This window comes from Aspergillus aculeatus (genome assembly GCF_001890905.1).
Source record: "Aspergillus aculeatus ATCC 16872 unplaced genomic scaffold ASPACscaffold_25, whole genome shotgun sequence".
NCBI classification, from domain to species: Eukaryota; Fungi; Ascomycota; class Eurotiomycetes; order Eurotiales; family Aspergillaceae; genus Aspergillus; species Aspergillus aculeatus.
This window is the reverse complement of record NW_017963000.1, coordinates 48,296-70,801: the sequence shown is the minus strand read 5'-3', so window position 1 is coordinate 70,801 and position 22,506 is coordinate 48,296. Positions and strand designations below refer to the sequence as shown.

The 22,506-nt window shown below is 55.6% G+C and overlaps 9 protein-coding genes across 9 annotated transcripts; 5 read left to right on the top strand and 4 right to left on the bottom strand.

Moving 5' to 3' along the window:
• Window positions 1-36: 36 nt before the first annotated feature.
• ASPACDRAFT_1860739 (uncharacterized protein) lies at window positions 37-1,311 on the bottom strand (the record flags this gene model as incomplete). Its single annotated transcript, XM_020197768.1, has 1 exon — window positions 37-1,311. The coding sequence occupies exon 1, from the start codon at window positions 1,294-1,296 to the stop codon at window positions 37-39; it is 1,260 nt and encodes a 419-aa protein (XP_020051064.1). The 5' UTR covers window positions 1,297-1,311.
• A 1,867-nt stretch (window positions 1,312-3,178) lies between these two features.
• ASPACDRAFT_55635 (cytochrome P450) lies at window positions 3,179-4,803 on the top strand (the record flags this gene model as incomplete). Its single annotated transcript, XM_020203031.1, has 3 exons — window positions 3,179-3,241; window positions 3,304-4,583; window positions 4,644-4,803. The coding sequence occupies 3 exons, from the start codon at window positions 3,179-3,181 to the stop codon at window positions 4,801-4,803; spliced, it is 1,503 nt and encodes a 500-aa protein (XP_020051063.1).
• Window positions 4,804-5,280: 477 nt separating this feature from the next.
• ASPACDRAFT_55634 (uncharacterized protein) lies at window positions 5,281-6,832 on the top strand (the record flags this gene model as incomplete). The annotated part of the gene is made up of 2 exons (XM_020203030.1): window positions 5,281-5,466; window positions 5,507-6,832. 2 exons carry the CDS (start codon window positions 5,281-5,283, stop codon window positions 6,830-6,832), a joined length of 1,512 nt encoding a protein of 503 aa, XP_020051062.1.
• A 145-nt stretch (window positions 6,833-6,977) lies between these two features.
• ASPACDRAFT_37352 (cytochrome P450) lies at window positions 6,978-8,634 on the bottom strand (the record flags this gene model as incomplete). The annotated part of the gene is made up of 4 exons (XM_020200290.1): window positions 6,978-7,137; window positions 7,186-7,355; window positions 7,435-7,711; window positions 7,766-8,634. 4 exons carry the CDS (start codon window positions 8,632-8,634, stop codon window positions 6,978-6,980), a joined length of 1,476 nt encoding a protein of 491 aa, XP_020051061.1.
• A 697-nt stretch (window positions 8,635-9,331) lies between these two features.
• ASPACDRAFT_37366 (fungal specific transcription factor domain-containing protein) lies at window positions 9,332-11,656 on the bottom strand (the record flags this gene model as incomplete). Its single annotated transcript, XM_020200293.1, has 6 exons — window positions 9,332-9,725; window positions 9,782-9,964; window positions 10,012-10,586; window positions 10,918-10,998; window positions 11,103-11,413; window positions 11,497-11,656. 6 exons carry the CDS (start codon window positions 11,654-11,656, stop codon window positions 9,332-9,334), a joined length of 1,704 nt encoding a protein of 567 aa, XP_020051060.1.
• Window positions 11,657-12,512: 856 nt separating this feature from the next.
• On the bottom strand, window positions 12,513-14,064 carry ASPACDRAFT_37419 (uncharacterized protein; the record flags this gene model as incomplete). The annotated part of the gene is made up of 3 exons (XM_020200296.1): window positions 12,513-13,730; window positions 13,797-13,906; window positions 13,980-14,064. The coding sequence occupies 3 exons, from the start codon at window positions 14,062-14,064 to the stop codon at window positions 12,513-12,515; spliced, it is 1,413 nt and encodes a 470-aa protein (XP_020051059.1).
• Window positions 14,065-14,516: 452 nt separating this feature from the next.
• ASPACDRAFT_48547 (cytochrome P450) lies at window positions 14,517-16,302 on the top strand (the record flags this gene model as incomplete). Its single annotated transcript, XM_020202153.1, has 3 exons — window positions 14,517-14,649; window positions 14,705-15,541; window positions 15,611-16,302. 3 exons carry the CDS (start codon window positions 14,517-14,519, stop codon window positions 16,300-16,302), a joined length of 1,662 nt encoding a protein of 553 aa, XP_020051058.1.
• A 1,065-nt stretch (window positions 16,303-17,367) lies between these two features.
• Window positions 17,368-19,216, top strand: ASPACDRAFT_128018 (cytochrome P450). Its single transcript, XM_020197096.1, has one exon. It carries the CDS (start codon window positions 17,427-17,429, stop codon window positions 18,996-18,998), a length of 1,572 nt encoding a protein of 523 aa, XP_020051057.1. The 5' UTR covers window positions 17,368-17,426; the 3' UTR covers window positions 18,999-19,216.
• A 158-nt stretch (window positions 19,217-19,374) lies between these two features.
• Window positions 19,375-21,328, top strand: ASPACDRAFT_1860733 (putative 3-hydroxyacyl-CoA dehydrogenase; the record flags this gene model as incomplete). Its single annotated transcript, XM_020197767.1, has 3 exons — window positions 19,375-19,459; window positions 19,516-20,151; window positions 20,214-21,328. The coding sequence occupies 3 exons, from the start codon at window positions 19,375-19,377 to the stop codon at window positions 21,326-21,328; spliced, it is 1,836 nt and encodes a 611-aa protein (XP_020051056.1).
• Between the last annotated feature and the right edge of the window lie 1,178 nt (window positions 21,329-22,506).

The following is a 22,506-nucleotide window of genomic DNA, read 5'->3' as shown; positions in this document are numbered from 1 at the left end:
CTAAACCAAACCCCAACACAGTGAAGTAACCTATCACTAAATCAACGGAAACCGCGTGAGAGCATGTAGCACATTCTCCTTCTCGCTAGACAGCACAAACAGCACCAACAGAACCGCAAAGGAGCAGACGAACGAGCCCAGCAGGTTGACCGCTAAACGGGGTCCAATACCCCAGACACTCAGCGCCCCGCTGGCCGTCTTCCCTCCCAACGACGCTTGACCCGCACCCACCGGCGACGACGCCTTGGCCGGCACTAATGTGCGATACTCATCGACCCGCCGGGACAGATCACTTGACATGAGGGTGCGGGCTCCCTTGCGCGCCCGTTCGCGGTACCGGTCCATCAACGGCACGAAGATATAGCCTCCCGTGGCGTATCGCCGGAGGAAGGCCGCCCCGGGCTGGGTATCGAGGTACTCGACGCACCGGATGTATAACCAGCGCAGCTCGCGCTTGAGCTGGACGCGGTTTCGCCCGGCCACGGCCTCGGTCTTCTCGCCCTGCAGGATCCCCAGCGCCTCCTTGGCGATGTCCATGGACAGACAGTCGCAGATGGCGGCCATTTCCACGGCGGCATCCTGGGGCCCGCGCGACCGGGCCCCGCGGGCGGCGAGGAGAATGATGGCGACGTTGTGAACCCCCGCCGTCATGACGCGGAACTGGGTCATCATTGTGGTCTTGCCCAGGAGCAAGGGCCGGAGGCCCGCATCCACCTTCTCCACGTACTGCATGATGTACTGGCGCCAAGTGAGCATCTCGAGGTGCTTGATCTCGTCCGGGTGGACGTGCTCCGCGCGCAGCCCCGCCAGGATATCGGCCAGCGAGTGACCCAGCAGCGTGAAGGTGCCATCCGCCAGATCCTGCGGGGGGATGACCAGGTCGTCCGAGATGGTGCACAGCGCCAGGTACAGGTGCTTCCACTTGTGATGCTCCAGCGAGCCATGCCACACCGTCCACCACTGCAGCGCGTCCCGCATGGCGAACCGGCAGACGTCTTCGGAGGATTGGTCCTGTTTCCCGCTGTGCAAGGTATAGTCCTCCGGCCGGCGGGCAGGGGCGGCGCGGATGAAGGCATCGATATGTGCCACGAGGGCATCCATTCCGTCGCACGTACAGGGAGGCCGGCTGGTGTCGCCGATGGCGGAGAAGAGCCCCATCACGTCCTCGGGAATCTCGACCCCGAAGTTGATGTTCTCATTGCGGGCTTTGGGGGGTTTCAGATCACAGCAGTGGGTGTGTAATTGGATGGGGTTCTCGCCGAAGTAGGTCTTGACGGCTTGCCACATGGAATCCATGATGGTCTCGTTAAGGGATGACTACCACGGCCGTGCTCTCTGACTTTGTTCAGATGAGAGGCTAGTTTGAGTGCAATTTATGGCTGCTGAGTACCAAGGGGCTCCGCTGGATTCGCCTCCGTCAGGATGCCGTCTGCTGGGCACACTCTCAGAAGGCCATACATACCAAAGGCCCCTCTCGTCATGAAAACGCCTTTTCCTATGCAGTACGATGTTACCGGACGGGACGAACGCGCTCCTCTCATCTATACCACCCGCGTCGGCAAACATTCACCCCCGCCGGGATTTGAGCGTGCATGAAGATACGAGCCGTTGACGCCGCGATAAGCAGAATAAACGTCGATAGCACGACATTGCCTGCCGCCAAGTCGGAGAAATTGGCATTAATAGTGGGTATGTTGGTCATGGAAAAGTGCGGCGACTCCGATCAGATGAAGTAACAAGGTCGTTCTTCGTGCTGGTTGCCTCGAGAGCTTGAGGCAAGTAGCCCCGTAGGGTGTCTACCGGAACATTCTTGGATGCTAGACACGTCACGGCAAATACGAGGAAGGATTGAGGACTCCCGTATCGGGTCTCTCCGCAGGAACGATTAGGTGAAGTTGAATCCCAATAATAGCTGCGGGGGGGTATAAACTATACAGGGACATGTATGGATCAAAACTTCCGTTCTCGACATGGTTGTCTGGGCCTTGTCACGCAGCATGTGGATGCATTATTAGGGCCTTTATCTGACGAAAAGTGGGTTAAGTGCAATATTAGGCCGTAAGTGGATTCGTTCGCAGAACATGCATTAGGTTGATGACAGCGGATTAGTGCGCTCAACGCACCAAGCCTGCCATGATTTGACATGCAGAAGCGGCTGCAAGTCTCAAGGTATGGCATCCTGTCAGCGAATCGATTAGGTGGGTCGGTTCAGCCCTGGAGGAATGAATACATCGTTATCTGCTGCCCGCACCAGACTGTCGATGAAAAGTGAAGCACCAAGTTGATTGGGTCAAGAAAAAAGCCACTAGTTTAGAGGTGCAGGGCTGGTCTGGTAAGTTTTTAGCACCTATACAACATCTGCTGGCCTTGAGTCTTGGGGCAAGATAAGACAGACCAGTTTCCCTTTGGGGCATTAGGGCAACGGAGACGGAGGGTCAACCTGCAGATTCGCCTCGTGTTTGACTTCCACTAACAAGCTTATCCTCACCCCTGTCAGTAGCGTTGTAAAGAAGGAATTAAAGTAAAGTACCGTACTAAATAGCCGCTGGGCTTGGAGGAATTGTCTCAGTTTTGCCAAGCAATGTCCTCGTGTGATGAGATTCACCAGCAAAATAGCGCCATCTTGGCCGTTACACTAGTCCGCTGGTTTTTCAAGATTCTTCGTATGTATCGTCGTTTCTGTGTTTTGCAAATAACGCATATTCCATGTGGCCTCGCCATTGGTGGAGATGTCATCCAGAGAAGAAAGACCCTTGATTCCAGACCGTTGCAGAATACACCTATCCATCCTCGGCCTCCTCTGCGTATGGGCGTATTGTCTTACAAACCTCCCATGGACGACAGATACACAAAGAAAGCCTGGATAGTGCCAAAAGTACCAATCTACGTGACGTGGGCTGTCTGCCCTAGTGTGTGGTGGGAATGCTGCAAGCGCATCTGACTGCAGATTGTACTGTACCTAGTCCGCTCAGCATACGTATAGCTTCCGTCCACAATCAGACAGAAGGACGACGACGAGTGGAGGGGAAACTGCCGGCGATAAGTCAGAGCCCTACCTTCCTCGCCAGTCTCGGCTTTTGTTTGCGTGGGCTCAATCTCTTTCTCTCCGCATTCACGTCCGCTGCACTGTTTCTCTTCCAGTTCATCAGTCGGCGACTCTTTTTTCGCACTTGATATCATGCTGTCTGTGGAACTGTCGGCCTACTTGGCTCTTGAGGCTCTAGCATTGGCACTTGTTCCAGTAGGCTCACCATATCCCCGCAGGACCAGATACACGATCTAACGAAGGCATCATCATGATAGTACTACATCGGCTTCGCGATCTACAATGTCTTCTTCCACCCGCTGAAGCGCTACCCTGGCCCCCGGCTGATGGCCGTCAGCCGACTCCCCATCGTGTTCGGGGTCATGACGGGCCACTCGACGGAGTGGATTAACCAGATGCACGCAAAGTACGGGCCAGTAGTGCGCGTCGCCCCGGACGAGCTGAGCTACGCCAGCGCCAGCGCCTGGAAGGACATCTACGGCAGCCATCCCGCGCGCCCGGGGGGCATGCCGCGCGATATGACCTTTTTCCGGTCGGTGGAAGATCAGAACGGGATCCATTCGATCCTCTCGGCCAACAATGAAGACCACGCGCGCATGCGGCGCCTGTACGCGCAGGCATTGTCCAAGCGGGCGTTGGCCCAGCAAGAACCCCTGATCCTGGGCCACGTGAACCGGATGATGGAGAAGCTGGCGCTCGCGGCGGCGCAGAAGCAGCCGGTGGACATTGTGGACATGTTTAATTTCACCCTCTTCGATGTGGTCTGCGACCTCCAGTTCGGCGAGTCGCTCCACCTGCTGGACGACCCAACCTACCATCCCTGGGTGCGCAGCCACCTGGGCGTCATCCGCAGCGCCTCGCTGCTGGCTTCGCTGATTGACTTCCCCATCCTCCGCATCCTCTTCAACCTGACGCTGCCCCGGCTGGTCAAGACCGAGCGCGAGAGCTACTTCCAGATGCTGAACGCGCGCCTGGACCACCGCCTATCCGCCGGCGTGAAGCGGCCCGACCTCGTGCACTTCGTCATGGAAGCCCGGACCGAGGCCGACGGCATCTCTGAGGGCGAGCTGCGCGCGACAGCCCCCATCATCATGATGGCGGGCAGTGAGACCAGCTCCACCGCGCTCAGTGGCTGGATGGCCCACATGCTCCAGCAACCGGAGATGCTCCGCCAGGTCCAGCACGAGGTGCGGACCAAGTACCGGTCGAGCGAGGAGATCTCGATGCAGACCCTCAAGGACCTTCCTCTGCTCAATGCGTGCATCAAGGAGGCCCTGCGTGCCTACGCCGCCGTGCCCGGCATCCTGCCCCGTATCGTTCCGGCCCCGGGTGCCACCATCTCAGGCGACTGGGTCTCCGAGGGTACCCGTGTCTATGTGACGCCCTTGGCGGCGTTTCGCTCGGCGGCCAACTTCCATGAGCCGGAGAGGTTTGCTCCGGAGCGGTGGTTTGCCCAGCCAGAGAAGCAATACGCGCAGGATCAGCGCGATGCGTGCAAGCCGTTCTCGGTGGGGACTAGGGATTGCGTTGGTCGAGAGTAAGTGTTTCATCGGGAGAGATCCATTTGGCACGACGCGTGCTAACATTCCGGCAATAGAATGGCCCAGTATATGATGCTACTCATTCTGTGCAATCTGATCTTGCACTTTGACTTCGAGACTGTGCCTGCGAATGAGACATGGTTCTCGGGACAACGAATCTGGACGATCTGGGACAAACCGGCTCTGATGGTCAAGCTGATTCCGGTCAAGGCCTAATTGTCGATGGCTTGACATGCATTTGTGCTAGAGATATGGAATGTCACCTTGGGCGCAGGATGCCCTAACCACGAGCCTAACGGTGGAAGCTCAACTTCTGCCCCAAGTGTTTCTTACAAATCTGATGGTGCTGTAGATAATACCCGACCAGATTATTGGCGGGGTAAGTGGGGGTAGACGATTGCTGATCGGACGGAGATTCTTGACATACTATGCAGAATTCTGGGCCCAGACCTATCCTGCATAGGCGCAGATGCAGAATACGAGGCTGTCAGCACTTGTACTGTTAGCGTTGCCGTACTGTATATGTACATGTACGTACTTACCGTACAGTGTGTGTGTGCTATCTCTGCGTCCAGACAGCAACCTTAGGGCACAATATAAATTTCGTCCCAGGGATAAACGGATAAACCGTGACATCTCCATTCCCTTGCCCATTTCCCAAGAGCCCAGGAACCCAAGAACACCAAAGACACCATGATACCGAACCCCCCTCCTATCTTCGAGCCCTACATGCTCACCCCCTTCGACTATCTCCCTCCCCCACTGCACATGACAGCCTTTTTGACCTTCATTCTTGACAATCCCGCGCGGGCCATCCCAGTCCTTGAAGCTGCCGTAGAGCGACTCATCAATGAGCTGCCCTTTCTGACAGGCAATGTGGTTCTCTCCTCCTCCTCCTCCCCCAATCCCTGGCCAACAGAACGTACGGGAGGTCCAGCCCTCCACCGCAGCCGTGCTGGATCAGCATCCAATGCTCGTTATCAAGCACCACCCCCGCAAATACATATCCAGTGCGGCGAGCGCCTCACCAGTCCGCGGTAGAGGCCAAACCATCAGTTACGACGACATCTTTACAGAGGAATATCTTCCCCTCCCACTAAACATGGGCTCCGCCCCAGCCAGCCCGGTGTATCGATTCCAAGCCAACATTCTCGAGGATGGAATCATCCTCTGCGGCAGCGCACATCATAACGCCGTCGACGGAATGGGCCAATGCTTTGTCCTCGAAGCCCTAGCTACCTGCAGTCGCGAGGTCGACATCACCAACACCACCATCACCAATCTTCTCACCACCCTAGAGCAGGAGAAACAAACCCGCAACCTTATCCTCCAAGCCGCCAGCGCCGGCCCCGTCCAGACCCTGGATGGCCAAGCCGCCGGGCAAACCTGGGGCGTCGCCGCTCCCCCCGACGTACCCAACCAGCCCATCAGCCGCAAGCTCATCTTCTCGCCGAACCGAATCTCCCAACTCAAGACCCTTTGCAGCGCCCACCTCCCCTCCGCGACCTCGGAGGGAGGGACACAGGCAAAAGACCGGGTCCTTTCGCGCAACGACCTCGTTCTAAGTCTCATCTGGCTTTGCGTGATGCGCGCCCGCGCCCGACTCCTCGGTCCTGCGGCGAAGAAACACCACTCCAGCCTCAGCACCGCCATCGACGTGCGCGCCGCCCTTCGCCCTCCGCTCCCACGCACCTACATCGGTAATGCAGTGCACACCATCCCTCTCCACGCCCCTTTCCCCATGGCCGCCACCGTCGACGACACATACCCCTATTACCCGGATCCCCTCGACCCGACGAATCCGACGAATCCGACGGATACTCCCCCGGTAGAGAGCCAGCGCGCACCGTTGGAGACGGCAGTGCTGACCAACCTCACGCAGCTAGCCCTCCTCATCCGCCGCGGCAACGCCTCGGTGGACAGCGACTACTTGCGTCAGCATCTCGCGCAGGTCTACAACTCCCCGGACTGGTCGGTGAGTGCGGCCTCGCGACCCGCCGAGTTCGGCCAGAGCAGTCTGCGCAGTATCGGGACGTATCGTCTGGATTTTGGGAGTGTACTGGGCCGGGTGCGCGATTTCGATGTCCCGGATCCCCGGTTCCGCAGCGCAGCGTGGATCCTGCCGGCGAGGGGCAAGGATGCGCCCTGGGAGGTGCGGTTGGTCTTGGAGCCCGAAGCGTTGGCCTTGGTCAAAAGGGATCCGGTGGTGAGGTGGGCGGTTGGGAACGAGGGGGCGAGGTTGTGATACACGTACTCCCTTGCTTCTAGGAGTTAATCTGCATAGTTATAGTTATAGTCATAGTGGTAGAATTGATTCTATGCGTTTCTCGTTCAATCGGGAGTGTGGTTGTCTTGTGACATCTCTGTACTATGATCATGCGCTAAGCGAACTAAACAGCCAACCGATCCCTCAGCCGCACCATCAAGGACGGCTTATGCCAGATGAAATACGTGCGTTGATCATTCCATCGCTCTGACGTTGGGCACAGCTCCATGTCGAAGTGATACACCAGTTTGGCAAGCGTTAGACGCATTTCCAGATAAGCCAAACTGTTTACTGTCAGTCGACGATCGTGCTTCACCGATCGGAATACTAACCTCTTTCCCAGACAGTTTCTGGCTCCCATGGAAAACGGCTGGAGCGTGTCTCTCCTATCCCCATCAAACTGTGGGTCAGTGCCCAACCAGCGCTCTGGGAGAAACTCCTTGGCCCGGAAGAAGTTGGTATCACTCATGTAGGAGGCGTAGTGCGGGACGTGAACGTCCGTCTGAAACAAATAGAGTAAGTGTCTCGTTCCTAGGCTCATCAAAAAAAAAAAAAAAAGAGAAGGGCAGGAAGTTGCGTACATTCTCAGGGAGAAATTGACCAGCGACGGTCGCACCGCCTCGAGGCACTACGCGAGGGAGATGGGCCGCCATGGGCGAGTACATGCGCAGCCCTTCATCAATCACTGCATCCACGTAGGGAAGACTGGCGCAGGTGGCAGAGGTGATATCTGCATCGGTCTGGAACACCTCGCGCACTGTTTGACACAGTCGATCCAGTGCGGACCGGTTGGTACAGAGATAATAAATGCACCCGGACATCGCAGTGGCGGTGGTTTCGCTCCCTGCTAGAATGATACTACACAGGTCAGCATTGCATAGTCAACTTCAGCAGCAAGCGAGGTCGACTTACAAGGTAGAGTTTGCGTGGACCTCATGGCGCGACATGCGCATCACTCTCTTCTCGTCCTGTGTGTGCGGGCTATCGTCCTCAAGTCCGTTCTTAATCATGGCCGACATGAAGTCCACTCGGTCCGCCCCGAGGGTCATCCGCCGCTCCGCCTTTTCCGCACTGAGTTCAAAGTTCTGCATGATCTGCCGGCGAAACCACGCCGGGGTGCAGACCTCCTGTAGCATCGCGAGCACCGGGAAGTGGCGAATGGCGCTGAGGATCGTCGAGCCCATGATACTGTTGAAGATGAACTCGATCCAGGGATGCAGTTGGCTATCCTGCAGGCAGTCAAACGTCTCAGCAAACATCAGGTCGCCCGTGATGTCGAATGCGGCGAACTCCAGCCACGCCTTGATATCGATGTCCTTGCCCTGGTGGGCGAGATCTCGCAGCCGCGAAATGAACAGGTCAATGAACGAGCAAATCCTCGCTTCCTGTTCGCGAATCACGCGGTCGGAGAACCCATGGGCCAGAAGCCGTCGCTGTCGGCTGTGGGATTCATTGTCCAGAAACCCCCCAACGGCGTCACGAGTGGGCATCAAAGAGGACCCGTATGTCTTGGGGTCTTTCGGAAATTGAGGCACGCCCGGGCGAAACCCATAGATGTCCTTGAACCCTTCCGCAGTGTTGAACGACAGGGCGTTGGGACCAGTCCGCACGATCGGACCGTACCGATCATGAAGAGCAAGCATCTTCACATGGTGATGTCCTCGCATCAAACTGAGCTGGGAGGGGATGTAGGACAAAGCCCACAGTCTAGGGCCCGGGTATTTGGCCAGTGGAGAGAGGAGCAACTCATACACCACTGCATATGACAGCCATGATACCATCTGAGTCATACCTTTAGTCCATGGTCTGTGGGCAGGAAGATAGACTTACCAAAATTCCAACCACATAGGGCCATGACCAGCTCGCCAGTACGGTGCCTATCGCCCGGCGTACAGAATCACTGACGGCGCTCATTCTGACGCTGCCACTAACGTATCCAGATGTCGCTCTCTTGCTCCTCGCTAGGACTGATCCCGAGAAAACCCACTTGATAAAAAGGTCGTAAGAAGGACGATCAGCAGCATGCAGCAAGCCGTTGCAAACGAGGTGGCGAGTCCGAGCTTATTATCCCACGTCAGCCGCGTTTTTGACAGATGTCGAAGTCCTCTATCCGTATGTAAACGGTTTGCGTCGTATTCGCAGTTGACGATAAGATGTATGGCGTAATTTTCCTTTGCGCTTGTCACGCACTAACCCGCCAGACAACCCACTCAATACGAAAGGTTTGAATTGATGGACCGGCCCACCGACCCGCTTCCCCGGTGTGAATCCTTCGGAGAAACCCCGAGCTTCGCTGAGGAATGCCCCCTCATGGAGTGGCTCGTGCCATCCCTTGATCTTCGGGGTTTGGGCTTGAGCGGTGCCAAGCAAGATTGAGCTAGACCCTGGCAAGGACCCTGGTAAAATGGTCGTAATGAAGACAATACAGGTCGTTACGCTATCGCCCGTGTGAATCGCTACAATCTGGTCCGACCGACTCTATCCAACCCACAATTGACCCCACGTCTCCCAAAAGTTAAGGGCCGACGATTCGTCCAGAAGAGCATCCACCATATTGTCCATATCAGTGCCAAGTCCCGGATAGCCAGCAGCTGTGGCATTGGTCACATCGTCGGACCGTGCAGAAAGAGGTGCCGCCGCAGGAATCGAGACTGAAGTGTCCTGTTGCTCGTCGAGACGGTCGGGGCAGACTTGTTGAATGGCCTTGGCAAAAATTCCACGGTAGATAGACGCAACGGTGTAGACCTTCTGGAACTCCTCCATGACCATCATACATACGTTGAGCTTGTTGAGCCGGAGACGTCGTGATAGAGAGTTGCCGGTCCGACAGTTCAGAAGGTGCATTTGCATGGCCGGAATCAGTAGGGGTGGTCTGTAGAGATCAGGATCATCATCGTAGAACAGACTGCCCCGCTGGGGCTGACCTACGTCATAGGCAGGGCATATTCAAGCAGACTCTCCTGTGCGAGGGTTTCCAGGATCTCGTTGGTACGGGAGGCTGCAAAGTCGGCCTTGTGACGAATGGTTTCCTGCCACTGCGTCTGGTGATTCAGAGACACGTCGTCCGGCGGGTCGGTGATACATGGTCGATATAGGACAATGAGGATTGCTCTGCGGATATTAGCGGAATAGCGAACTAAGAAAAGGCGTGCGCATACTGATAATGCAATTGGAGGTGATGCAGGTAGAATCTCGTGGGACCATTCCAGCCCGGGGCCGCCTTCTCTGGGGGTTGTTGACAACAGATCTCTGCCTCAAGAGTCTCAACTTCCTCACGCGAGGGTTTCGGACGAGCTGTCTTGTAGCTCATAGAGAGGACGGCGCCTAGCAATCTGCTCATGCCTATTAACTGGATCCAATATTCAGCCAGGCGAGAGACTTCATCCGGAATGAAGGCGGATAGAAGTGGCTCTGGAACATTGTTGAGGTCATAGAGAAGATCTTCCACCAACGGCATGGCCACATCGCAGTCATCGAGGTCAATACGCAACGGCCGTCCCAACGTCAGACTCAGCCAACGATCCCGGAAGAAGCATGTCCACCAGAGGCGACGCCAGAGATGTCGCTGACGGTCGGTGATAGATGCATTATATCGTGCCGCGTCGGGATTGCGATGGAGGCCGAGGATCTGACAAAGAGTCACGGATATTCCAGTCCAGTACCAAGGCTGGACATGTTCATCTACTTCGGAGTGCCAGAAGCCGAGCATCAAAGAGGACTGCAGAAGAACGACCTTGTCTCGCTCTCCACTGTTGTTGTAGAGACACTATTCCTCGAATTAGCACCTCATTCAGGACAATGCGCAGCCACGTCGACCGGAATATCGCCTGTAAAAAGTTCTTCGACAAGCAGAGGTACCAAAGTTCTTTCTCGGAGCGCTTGCCCAAGCACGCGAGTATTTGAACAAACTTTGCCTGAGCTCCGACAGAGTAGAACGTGGCAGCGAGTACATATTGAAGTGTGAAGCACTTCTAAGCGATAGGAGCGTGATTGGGATGCGTTGGTGGACCGTAGGAAGTTTGTTCGCCAGCACAGACACAAGGGGAAAGGGTACGCTATCTTACCTTTGCATGGGAATACATGGCTGCTTTCATCGCCTTTCGTGAGTCGTACCCTTCTCTCTCGCAGAGAGAGGATGGAACAAACTGTGAGGGCGTTAGCTGTTTTCTGGAATTTAGGCACTCCGATTGCCACTCGAGCCGCAGCATGCAGGCCACAGACGCGCCATCGTATACTGGTCGCGACCTACATTCACAGCAACAAAGAACACACTCCACACCAGCAGCAAATTGAACTCATGTAATCGTCCCGCGTGAAAGAAGTGCAGGATCTGATCTGCTTCGATGATCGGCATGATCGTATGCACATGATGAAAATATGCCTGAAGCAGACAATGGCATGCTTCGCTGCTCGGTAAACTGAAGACCCCTTTGCTTGCCAGGTAATTCTGATCCTCCGCTGACAGTGAGGTTGCTGCGCGCGACGGAATCAGGAAATGCCGGGGTAGTGATTCTCCCGGAGCAAGGAGCGTCAGGGTTGAAGTTATTCCAGTCTTATCCCCTGGTCAGAAATGAGGCCGTTAGCCTTGGGTAGACTCAAGCCACGGCGTTGTGCCCGGGTTGGCTGTAAGGAATGTCTAGTACCGGTGTAAAAAGGAACCTGTCCGGCACGTTCCGGGTTGCCCAAAGCGGCCTCTGCAATCTCGAGACCGTTACGTTCCTCGTCCTGGATGCTGTATCGTTCCGAAGCCAAAGCAGCCGGTGAGTCTGCTGAGACTCTTTGGAAGGCCGGTGTCCGAGGCATCGGCGGGCGATCTGCATCCCCTTCGGGCTGTGCACCGCGGAAAGACGGGCTACTGTTCACGGCACGTAACCGTTGTCGCGCCGATGCATTGCGCCGGCTGGTCCTGGCACTTCCCCCACTCCGTCAGCCATGTTCGCTTGATTAGAAGACGCTTCCTGCCGTTCTCATCTCACCTCTCAGCGGGAGGAGGATCCACCACACATTCGGCATGGTCTTGGGCGCAGCGAATGCAGGGAACCCCGGTGACATTGATGCTGCATCGTACCTTACGCTGACGGCATGAGTGACAGGCGACCGTAGATCGGTAGCGACGAGCTGACATAAGGAAGTTTTAGTGGAAGCAAGGGGTGGAGGGTGGAGGAAAGAGGATGGAAAGTGTAAGTTGATTCAAGGTAGGTTCCTCGGCAACGATGAAGGAGACGTGGAGAAGAGGAGATCCCGCGGGAGGAGGCAAATGAAGCAAATGAGGTAAACGAGGCAAATGAGGCAGACCAGGCAAACCGGGCAAATCGGGCAACCCTTCGTTCCCAATGCATAGTTAGTCAGCGGCCGCTATCCAACTGACTTTATGCACTCCCCGATGGCATAAGTTAGTATCCTGCCAAAATACAAATACGGCTATAGGACAAGCAAGTAGGAAGAGAACTATTATAGTAATCGGTATGTGGACAACTGATCATGGATACAGAGTATTTTCTAGCAATTCTAGCACTTGTCCTCTTCAATCCCTCATGTTCTCTGCAGAATGTTCGTATGTACATACTCTACATATATTCGATGCCTTTGCCAGACTCCCACAGTATCTACCTATTGGACCCCCCCCTCCCCCCCCCAGAAACGAGCTATGGGCACAGTACTAAAAACAGAAGATCTGATCCGACATCTTCGCCACTGCCCCAGGAGCCTCGAACCCCAGAGACACCAAAGCCTTCTTGGAGGCGTTCACCATCCCCGGTGGTCCGCACAACATGACCTTCGTATCAGGAGACGAAGCAGGCAATCGCTCCTTCATGGTCTCTGCCGTGACATACCCCCTCCCAAATGCCCAAGTCTCCGATGGCGTATCTAACATGTACCAGATCTGGAGATTCCGAGGATACCTGTGCGCGAACTGGTCCAGTTCCTGCCGCAGCAGAATATCGTCTTCCGTGCGATTCGCATAGATCAGGCTGACCTCCGTAAGATCGGTCGGGTCCTCGCAGATCGCCCGGATCAGCTGGTACATAGGGGTGATTCCGGTGCCCCCGGCAATCATGCCGATCCGCTTACAGATCCCTTGGGTATACTTCATCGCGCCCTTCGGGCCCCGGAGCTGAATCTCTTGGCCAATCTCCAGGTTGGCGAGATACCGTCCCGTCAGCAAACCGTCGGGATAACACTTGATCACCAGCTCCAAGACTCCTCGATCCAGGTTGTTCGAGGTAGGAGTATAGGATCTGGAGACGGCCTTGCCGTCGACGTTCGCCTGAATAGCAACATGCTGACCGATCGGCAGTCCGATTACATCCTGCGGGTTGGGGAGCTGCAGCACGAACTTATAGACGTTGGGGGCCAGTTCTTCTTTGCGAATCAAGGGGAGACTCTTGTACGCCTTGGGATCAAGAAACCCCTTGACCAGATGAGGATTCCCTCGAATCCGCTTGCGACATTTGATGTAGGGCGGATACTTGGTGAAGCCCGACTTGATTTGGGTCATTTGTGATAACTTGGATGCGACCATCGAGCCCACGAGGGTCGCCAGTCCGGCTGCCGCGACAAACCCGGTATAGAAGCCCCCAGAGGTGGACAGCGCATGGGGGGATTGGAGCGAGGGCAGGAGACTTCGAAGCTCGGGAAGTGCCGACCAACTTGCAAGGAGCTTGGCCTGCAAGTGACGGCCATAAAACAGGGTGACGGCCGCCCCGCCGATGGAGAAGATGGTTAGGGCTACAGGCGTGATGGAACCGGCCTTCCCCGGGGCTGTGGGTGGCACAGGGCTCGTGGACTGGATCAATCGGACGGTCTGGGGCCGAACCCGCTCGCGTGCATCTTTCAATGTTCCAGTGAGATATGTCTCGAGGATCTCGTCTGCATCCTGTGGGTGTCATGTCAGCCTTCAAATGTACAGTACATACGTGGTGAATATGACTCCCGTGCATACCTCGGAATGGCCCACGTCCTCATACGCTTCGGTCGCGTCCAGTCCCGCGACATCCATTAGTACTTCTGCCCCGCCAGGATGATCTCGAACATACTCGGTGACGTTGTACACTACATCAAGAAATCTCATCAGCATTCCGTTGGCTTGGCATAGAGGCAAGCGGTCCACGAGTGATCGGGGTACCTTTGCCATGAATAGCAATCCACAAATCATCCTTGGACTTGTGACCAGCGACCTCGTCCATCGTATACTGCGGTAAGTCCTGCATTGCAAGTGGAATAGGAGGAAAGCCCTTTTTCGAAGTCTGGAAACAAAGAATGAGATCTACTGAGTTGGCCTGCGGGCTAGCTGTGCGCGGTGACTCTTTTATATGTATATCATGACAGAGCGGCACTATGCCTTGAGGTGTCGACCAATACTCTCCCTGATTTAGTTCTGGACCCACATCCAAATGACCACGTTAGCAGGATGGCCAATCGTCCAAGGGGGGATTGAAAAGCTGACCATGCTACCTCGGGATGAAGCCGTAGGGCCCTCCCTCACTGCCGCGGGAGAGACAGAGCCGCGGGAGGGATGGATGCGTCTCCACAGGTATATGAGACTTCATTAAGTGTGGAAAATTGATACTGGCATCTACCCAGTTATAAAGACAGGGGCAAGTCATTCCCCCAGAGGCCGATCAAGTCCAGATCAACAAGCATATCATCGTGACCACACCCCATGTCGAACCAGCAGTTCTATCTCTTGGGCGAGGCGACCACGTCCGCCAAGCACATCACAATTGATGCCTCGGCGAACCTGGATCAACTGAAGCACACGGTGGCTGCTCATTTTGCCATTGTGGAACCAGCTGGTCAGTCTGACAACGATCATGCTCCGTTTGTCATTGATCACTAACCTTAAGTCAGAGATCGGCTTTCAAACCGACATGGAGTGCCTCGTCGATGTCAGCGATGTCCTCGCGGCTACCGGACCCGTAGCCATCACGATCAACGGCCACGCAGTACGAGAACCCGATGGTCCAAAGGGCCTTCCGTACGTGGGCAATTATTTTGAGGTTTATCCAGATCATCTGGGTAATCACCAGCGGCTCTATAGCCAGTATGGCCGGATCTTCAAGACCACCAACCTGGGCCGTACCACATACCATACCAACGATCCGCAAATCGCCGCCATCGTCTTCGCCGAGTCGGACTTCTTTTCTAAGAAGATCAACGAAGCCCATCCACTTCATGCCTTAAAAACCCCCTCTGCGGGTGTCTTCCTGGGTGATACCGACACCCCGGAATGGCGGGTGGCCCATAAATTCTTGCCCCCAGCCCTTGGTCCCAAGGCCGTGCGGCATTATGCTCCGACGATGCAGCGAACCGTGGAGGACGCGTTCAAGGTGTTTGACGCGCTGGATGAACAAGGCTCCGCCTTCAATGTGTACCAGTACATGTTGAAGCTTGGATCCCAGGCGGTGGGCAAACTCACGCTGGGCCTGGATATGGAGCATTTTACCTCCCCCGATGCTCCTGTGCACGACATGGTTCACTCCATTGCGGAAATGCTGTCTCTAAACAAGAAGGTCACCTCTCGTGGAGACTGGTACGGCAAGCTTCCATTCGGGGACCCCCAGCGGTTGAGAAACCTGAAAGCGAAATTGGAGGCAATGGTGGAGCAGTCTATCAAGGATGCAGAGCGCGGCGGTGTCACAGACTTGCCTTTACAGGAGGCGGCATTGCAAGCCTCTAACATGGTCGGTGAGTATCTCTTCGCTACCATTCATGACCCCTCCGCATTCTGACCAGGCTAATGCATAATCTTTTCAGACTATGCCATCCGTGCGACCGACAACAAGGGGGAAAAGCTGCCGAAATCGAGTCTGGTTTGGGCGCTGATTGTGGCCACAGCGGCCGGATTCACGACCACGAGCTCCCTGCTGTCGTGGTTGATATATGGTCTCGTAACGTATCCCGGGATGCAGGAACGACTGCTGCAGGAGCTGATCGACAACGGTATCACGGAAGACACCGAGCTTACAGCCGAGATTACGGATCGCTTGGTCTTCCAAGACAAATACATCAAAGAGACGATGCGCCTCACCAATCCGTCATTCCAGCCCGGCCGGACCGCCCAAGTCGATTTGATCCTGCCGGGGGGCTATAAGATCCCCAAAGATGCGGTCATTGTGCCGGGTCTGCACCATATTCACAACAACCCCGACCTCTGGGACAATCCCAGCCGGTTCGATCCTGACCGGTGGGATACCCCCCAGGTGAAGGAAAGACACAAGGCGGCATACATTCCTTTTGCCATGGGTCCCCGCATGTGCATTGGTTTCAACTTTGCGCTTCAGGAGGTGAAGATTTTCCTCCCAAAGCTGATCTACCGCTATCATTTCAGTCGGGAGAATGATCTCGTGCCCGTGGAGTATGATCCAATGTTCCAACTGATCCGACCGAATAATCTGTACGTGCGGGCGGAGCGAAGAGTGAAGTGGCCGCCCCAGACCAGCAACTAGTTTGGTTGAAGGCCGCATATACATGTACAGAGTTACGTATATAGAAAGTTATAAATTGTGTAGAGTTTTGGGAGCATTCAATCAAGTAGTATTTGGAAAGCCCGAAGCAAGTAATGTACTGTACAGTCGCAGGCCTTCTTGTTGGCGGTCATAAGAAGGTCACGGGACCCGCATACGTACCCTGAGGTGGACCGTACAAACAGTATAGTTGATCAACATTCGCCCACGGGTCAATCAATCAGCCCCTGACTGAAAGGCAAGGCAAGGGGCAACTTCTATGACATGGTCGTGTTGTTGACTCTGCCTGACCTGCGTTAGTGAGCGAAGGCTTGGCCTCGTCAAAGTGGAATCCATGTTTCAAAGGAGTGGGCCCCCGACCAACGAAAGCCATCATCACTATTGTCAACAGCACACACAGACGGCATGCTGACCTTCCGAGGGATTCCATGGATTCTGTCCCGCAGGAGTGCCTGCATACACGTATACACGTATACACGTATCCATGTTTCAACTATGGACCTAGAAGTTCGCAGACTTGCGCATTTGCATCTTTATCATGTGCTGCGTTGTTGCTTTCTTCCCCGCCTGGTTGGCTTCCCACTGTTTGGATACGGGACTGTTCTTTCTCCAGTTGGCAGGACCAAAACAACAACATAGACAGACTCATATATGATAGATACCCCCCATTCACAGAGGCCTTTCTCTCGCTCGTCAAATGATCCCTACTACGGAGCACAGCTTAGCCCGATCGCACGATCTGACTTACCGCAGCGGGGCAATGCCCACGTTAAACCCATTGAAGAGATCGTGCGTGTCGATCGGCCACCAAGAAGGTTTGCCAGCGCATTTCGACGGCGATTCTGCATGCCACGTCCACTAGTACCTGAACTATTTTAATCCCAGTCTCCTAAATGGCCAACCCTCCATTTTAGTAACAAGATGATTGGTACACGCTATCCCCTACAATTCAATACAGCATCGCTCTTTGGAGGTGACGTAGGTCTTAGTCTCTGTGGGGAATCGAAAGCTAAAGTTGCTACCTACTCCGTAGTAAAGCTCCGCATTCCCCGGGCGATCCCTTTGACATTTCTCAGGGCCCACGAAAAGAAGCAAGGAGTGAAGCAATGGAAACCCCAGTCCTCCTCGCACTTCTCATACTGGTGCTGTCTCTCTGCCTGTATCATGGCGGCTTCATCCGCTCCGGTCCATCAGGAGCACTGCCACTCCCACCGGGTCCGGGTCTCGTGGCCGGACTGACAGCCCTCATCCAGCAACGAGATCTCGCTCCAACCTTCCATGCATGGAGACAGGCCTATGGCCCGGTAGTGCATTTCAAGATCGGCACGCGATCCTTCATCATTCTGGGCATTCGCCAGGTCGCACAGGAATTGCTCGAGAAACGCGCCAGCATTTACAGCTCGCGGCCCTCGTCCGTATGGCTGGACAAATACCTCCACAAAGGGCTGGCGGCTGCCTTCATGCCGTACGGACACGAATGGCGCCTCAATCGTCGGCTGCACATGTCGCTGCTCAACTACCAATGCACCAACGCTTACCAGCATCTGCAGGATATCCAAAGTAAGCAGCTGATGCACTCGTTCCTCCCACCCGCAGACAGCGGCAACAGCACAACCCCCAAGCTCTCCGACCTTTTCCACCAATACACCGCCAATGTCATGTTCACCCTCGTCTACGGCAAGGGCCAGGGCCGCTCCGACAGCGACCACACGCGCCTGGAACAGATCAACGAGATGGCCGTCTTCATTCTCCAGGCCGCCGCCTTCTGGACCAACCTACTCGATCTGTTCCCCATCCTGGACTGCCTCATCCCCGCCCGCCGCTTCCTCACCTGGCGCACTAAAGCTAGTGCCTTGCACGAGCGGACCAAAGCCGTCTACCAGGAGTGCACCGACAGCGCTCTCAGTGCTCCCTGCTGGAATTGGAGCCACGAGATCGCCACCAAGTCCGACCTCATGGCCTCTCTTCCATGGGAGCACATCTGCTACTCGCTGGGCGAGCTGTACGTGGCGGGCATCCACACCACCAAGATGGTGCTGGAGAACTTCGTCCTTGCCAGCGTGCTTTATCCGGAGACCGTCAAACAGGCGCAGCACGAGCTCGATGCTGTGGTCGGCGGCTCACGGCTCCCCACCTTTGCCGACATCCCGGCCCTGCCCTACCTCGATGCGATCATCTCCGAACTCCTGCGCTGGCGGCCCATCTCCCCGATTGGAGTGCCGCATGCGGTCATCCAGGAGGACGAGTACCTGGGGTACCGGATTCCGAAGGGTGCGACGGTCATCGCGAATCAGTGGGGGTTCAACATGGATGAGGAGGTGTTTGAGGAGCCGCAGGCCTTCCAGCCCCAGCGGTATGTCGAGGATCCTGGGCTGCCGGTTTCGGCGTTTGGGTTTGGGAGGAGGTTGTGTCCGGGCTACCGACTGGCGCGGGCCTCGTTGTTCATAGTGGTGGCGAGGCTGCTGTGGGGGTTCGACATTGTAAAAGATGAGGGTGGGGAGGGGGATGAGGAGTTGCCTTTGTCAAGGGACTCGGATCCGGGTGCTGTTAGGGCGAAGTTCTGCCTGCGAAGTGAAGACAGGAAGACGATCATTGAGAAAGAGTGGGAAGTAGAGGAGAAGGATGAGAGGGTGATCCTGGAAGAAGTGAGGGCACGGATGGTGGGGGGCTCACGGTGACTGTTGGGATCATGACCACATCCCGCGGGAGTATATTCATGTCTGTCCCAACAAATACGTGTATTGTACTTTATGGACTTACTATAGTATGAGTATAACTATAGTAGAGGTATAGCAACCGCTCTCCCGCGGGATCAAGCAAGCAGTGGATCCAAGCATAGCACCACACCTCGGCATGCCGCGGCAGGCCGGATACCGGCATCCCGAATATACCTGGGAAACTACTACTCGTATGCCACCAGCCCACTATATGAGCAGATCTTATATATAGCATTTGCTCCTTGGAATCTCGGATCCCTGTCTGTATGCAACGAGCCAGATAAGCTTTCCTCCTGCTGACTGCCGAACCTGTAACACATCGTCTTGCACCTACAAAATGCATTCCAGCTGGTCACCACCGCACGACTACCGGAACCGCCCCGTCGCGGTTTTGGGCGCTGGCGTCCTTGGAAGGCGAATCGGTCAGTGTTCTCGAGGCCCATCAACTGATTGATACGCTGACACATGTAGCAAATAGGATGCATCTGGGCCTCCGCAGGCTACGACGTCCACCTCCGCGACCCCAGCCCGGAGCAACTCGCCTCCGGCATCGCCTACATTCATGAGCAAATCTCCTCCTACGCCAGCAAAACGGGCTGCATCCCAGGCCAAGCACACAGCTTCACCAATTTCGAAGAAGCAGTGGAATCCGCCTGGCTCGTCATTGAGGCCGTTCCCGAAAAGCTGCCTCTGAAGATCGCCACCTTCGCCGATCTATCCGCCCTCGCCCCAAATGATAGCATTCTTGCATCCAACTCTTCCTCCTACAAGACCTCGGAGATGCTAGACCGAGTCCCAGACGCAGTGAAGCCACGAATCCTGAACATGCACTACTACATGCCGCCGCAGTGCATGACAGTGGAGTTGATGACGGACGGCTTCACGCATGAGGACATCTTCCCCTTCATGGTGGAGCGGTGCCGCGAAGGCGCGACCTCGCCGTATGTCGCACGCAAACAATCGACTGGGTTTATCTTCAATCGGCTCTGGGCGGCGGTCAAACGAGAGGTGCTGACCATTCTCTCGGAGGGGGTGTCCGTCCCCGAAGAAATTGATGCTATGTGGGAGGAGATGTTTATTCGGGGAAGGACGCTGCCGTGCAGGATGATGGATAGTGAGTTGGATGCCCTTCATTGCATCTCTGTCTCGTCATACTAAGTCTGCATGGTGGAACAGACGTTGGCCTCGACACCGTCGCCTTCATTGAGCAGCACTACATCCACGAACGGGGCCTTTCCTCCGAAAGGACCGTAGACTACCTCACCACCAATTACCTCGAGAAAGGTAGATTGGGCGCCAAATGCGCCTTGGGCGGGCTCTATCCCCTGTCTAGCGCAGCCAGCAACAGTAGCAGTGACCCCAGCAACACCCACGACCGCCGTCTCCTCGTCCTCGACGTCGGACTCGCCTCTTCCACAGCGGCCTCCTCGATCTCCACCCCAGTCGGCCAAATCCTCTCTCTCGCGGCAGACGGGACCGACCCCAAAGTGTTGGTCATTAACCAGCTCCTTCCTGACGGCATCGCAGTCGATACCACCACCAACCGCATCTTCTGGACCAACATGGGGGTCCCCGGCCGACAGGATGGTGCAGTCTACTCCTCAGCTCTAGACGGGAGCGACATCCAGACCGTCCTCGAACCGGGCGCGATCAACACCCCCAAGCAGCTGACTCTCGACCAGACAGCGCGGAAGCTGTACTTCTCCGACCGCGAAGGCTGCGCAGTCTACCGCTGCAACCTTGACGGGTCGGATCTGGAGACTCTTGTCTCACGACAGCGAGGGCGCCAGGGCGAGGGGGTGACTGACGTAGAGGACTGGTGCGTCGGGATCGCCGTCTCGACTCGGTTCAACCGGTTCTACTGGACACAGAAGGGCGCGCCCAAGAGTGGCAAAGGGCGCATCTTCTCGGCTGCGATCCATGCACCACCGGGGGTTGTGGACGAGGACGGGGACGGGGAACTGTGCATCCTGAGCGGACTGCCGGAGCCGATTGATCTGGAGATCGATGAGGAGAAAGGCGAGCTGTACTGGACGGATCGCGGGGAGCTGCCTCAGGGCAATGCACTCTATCGAGTCGGCTTGGATGTAAAGGGTCGACCGGTGGGCAAGCCGGAGATTCTGGCTCGGGGTTTGCATGAGGCGATTGGGGTGAGTCTCGATCGGAAGACTGGGGATATCTTTCTGACGGACCTCGGGGGTGGTGTCTATCGCTGTGATAGGGATGGGAAACGGAAGGACAATCTGTATCAGGAGGATGGGCGTGCGTTCACGGGGATTGTTTGCGTTTGAATCTGGTGAGAAGCAATTACCAACGCGCTATATGTTAGATATTGAGAATAGAATTTGGCTTTTGACCATACAGCACCATTTTGTCGTTCTGCATGGGGATGACCGGGAAAATGCCACTATTCAAGTGTGATATCATTCCAGTATGCCACTAGTGGTAGATCATGCATACGAAGGCGGGTGGGGGGGGGATGGGATAGGCAACAGTGGTAGTCTTGTAACAATGGCAGCTCAACACCATGCAGACGTCAGCTCGAAGAGCGTCCTACCACTGGCTGCACTCTGTTTCAAGATCGATCTCGTGGCGCAGACGCGTGACTCCGTAGCATAGGCAGATATGAACACCAGCGTAATCTTGCTCGGGGCTTCAGATACTCCGGACGCAGTGGATCAATGCTTGAATCCTCCTTGCCATTCTGCAACAGGGGAATACTTGCGTTACGTCTGCGGCTGCTGGTGGATCAAGGTACAGCAAGAACTCAAGTAGAGATGAGAACCAGACGACCGAAGAGACATGGATTCGGGCTCAACATTCGCAACGTTGGTGATCGGCCCGCCCGGCTACAAAAGTACTTGATCAGAGCCACCCGATATGATGCATCAAGGGCCAGCACAGGCTGAGAATCATCCTTTCATTCGACTACTGATTGCCAGGCAGTCAAACGCGCCCAACCCTGACCCAGGAGTTTTAGGATGGCCGTTCGAATGAATTGCCCATCACAAGACCCCATCACCAGACCAGACGCCTAGTTGTTCAGCCTGACCGTACACACTGAACATGGGAGGCTACGATATTTGCGACAGCTGCCATTGGCTCATAAGAGGAATGGTCCTACGACATCATGCACCGCTTCTCAGATCTAATGATTGGCATCACCTTCAAGGGTTACCAGTGGCCTGTGGAAGGAGCTCTGTGCGCAGGCCGGTTTCGAGTCGGTCAGCTCCCACCTTCAGCCAGATCTCAACGCAGACAGGTACCAAGAAGAAGTAGTCGTTGCGACGGCCAAGACAGACGTGACATCTGCCACTCCAACAGAAGTTCTTCTCGTTTCTAGAACAAACCCGCCGGAAGACTGGCAGCAAGCACTTCAGCACGGGCTAGCTGCTGAATTTGTGTTCGGCCTCTCCGTTGTCTCCTCGCTTGAAGAGGTTGTTGCCGATGGCAAAACTTGTATCATCTT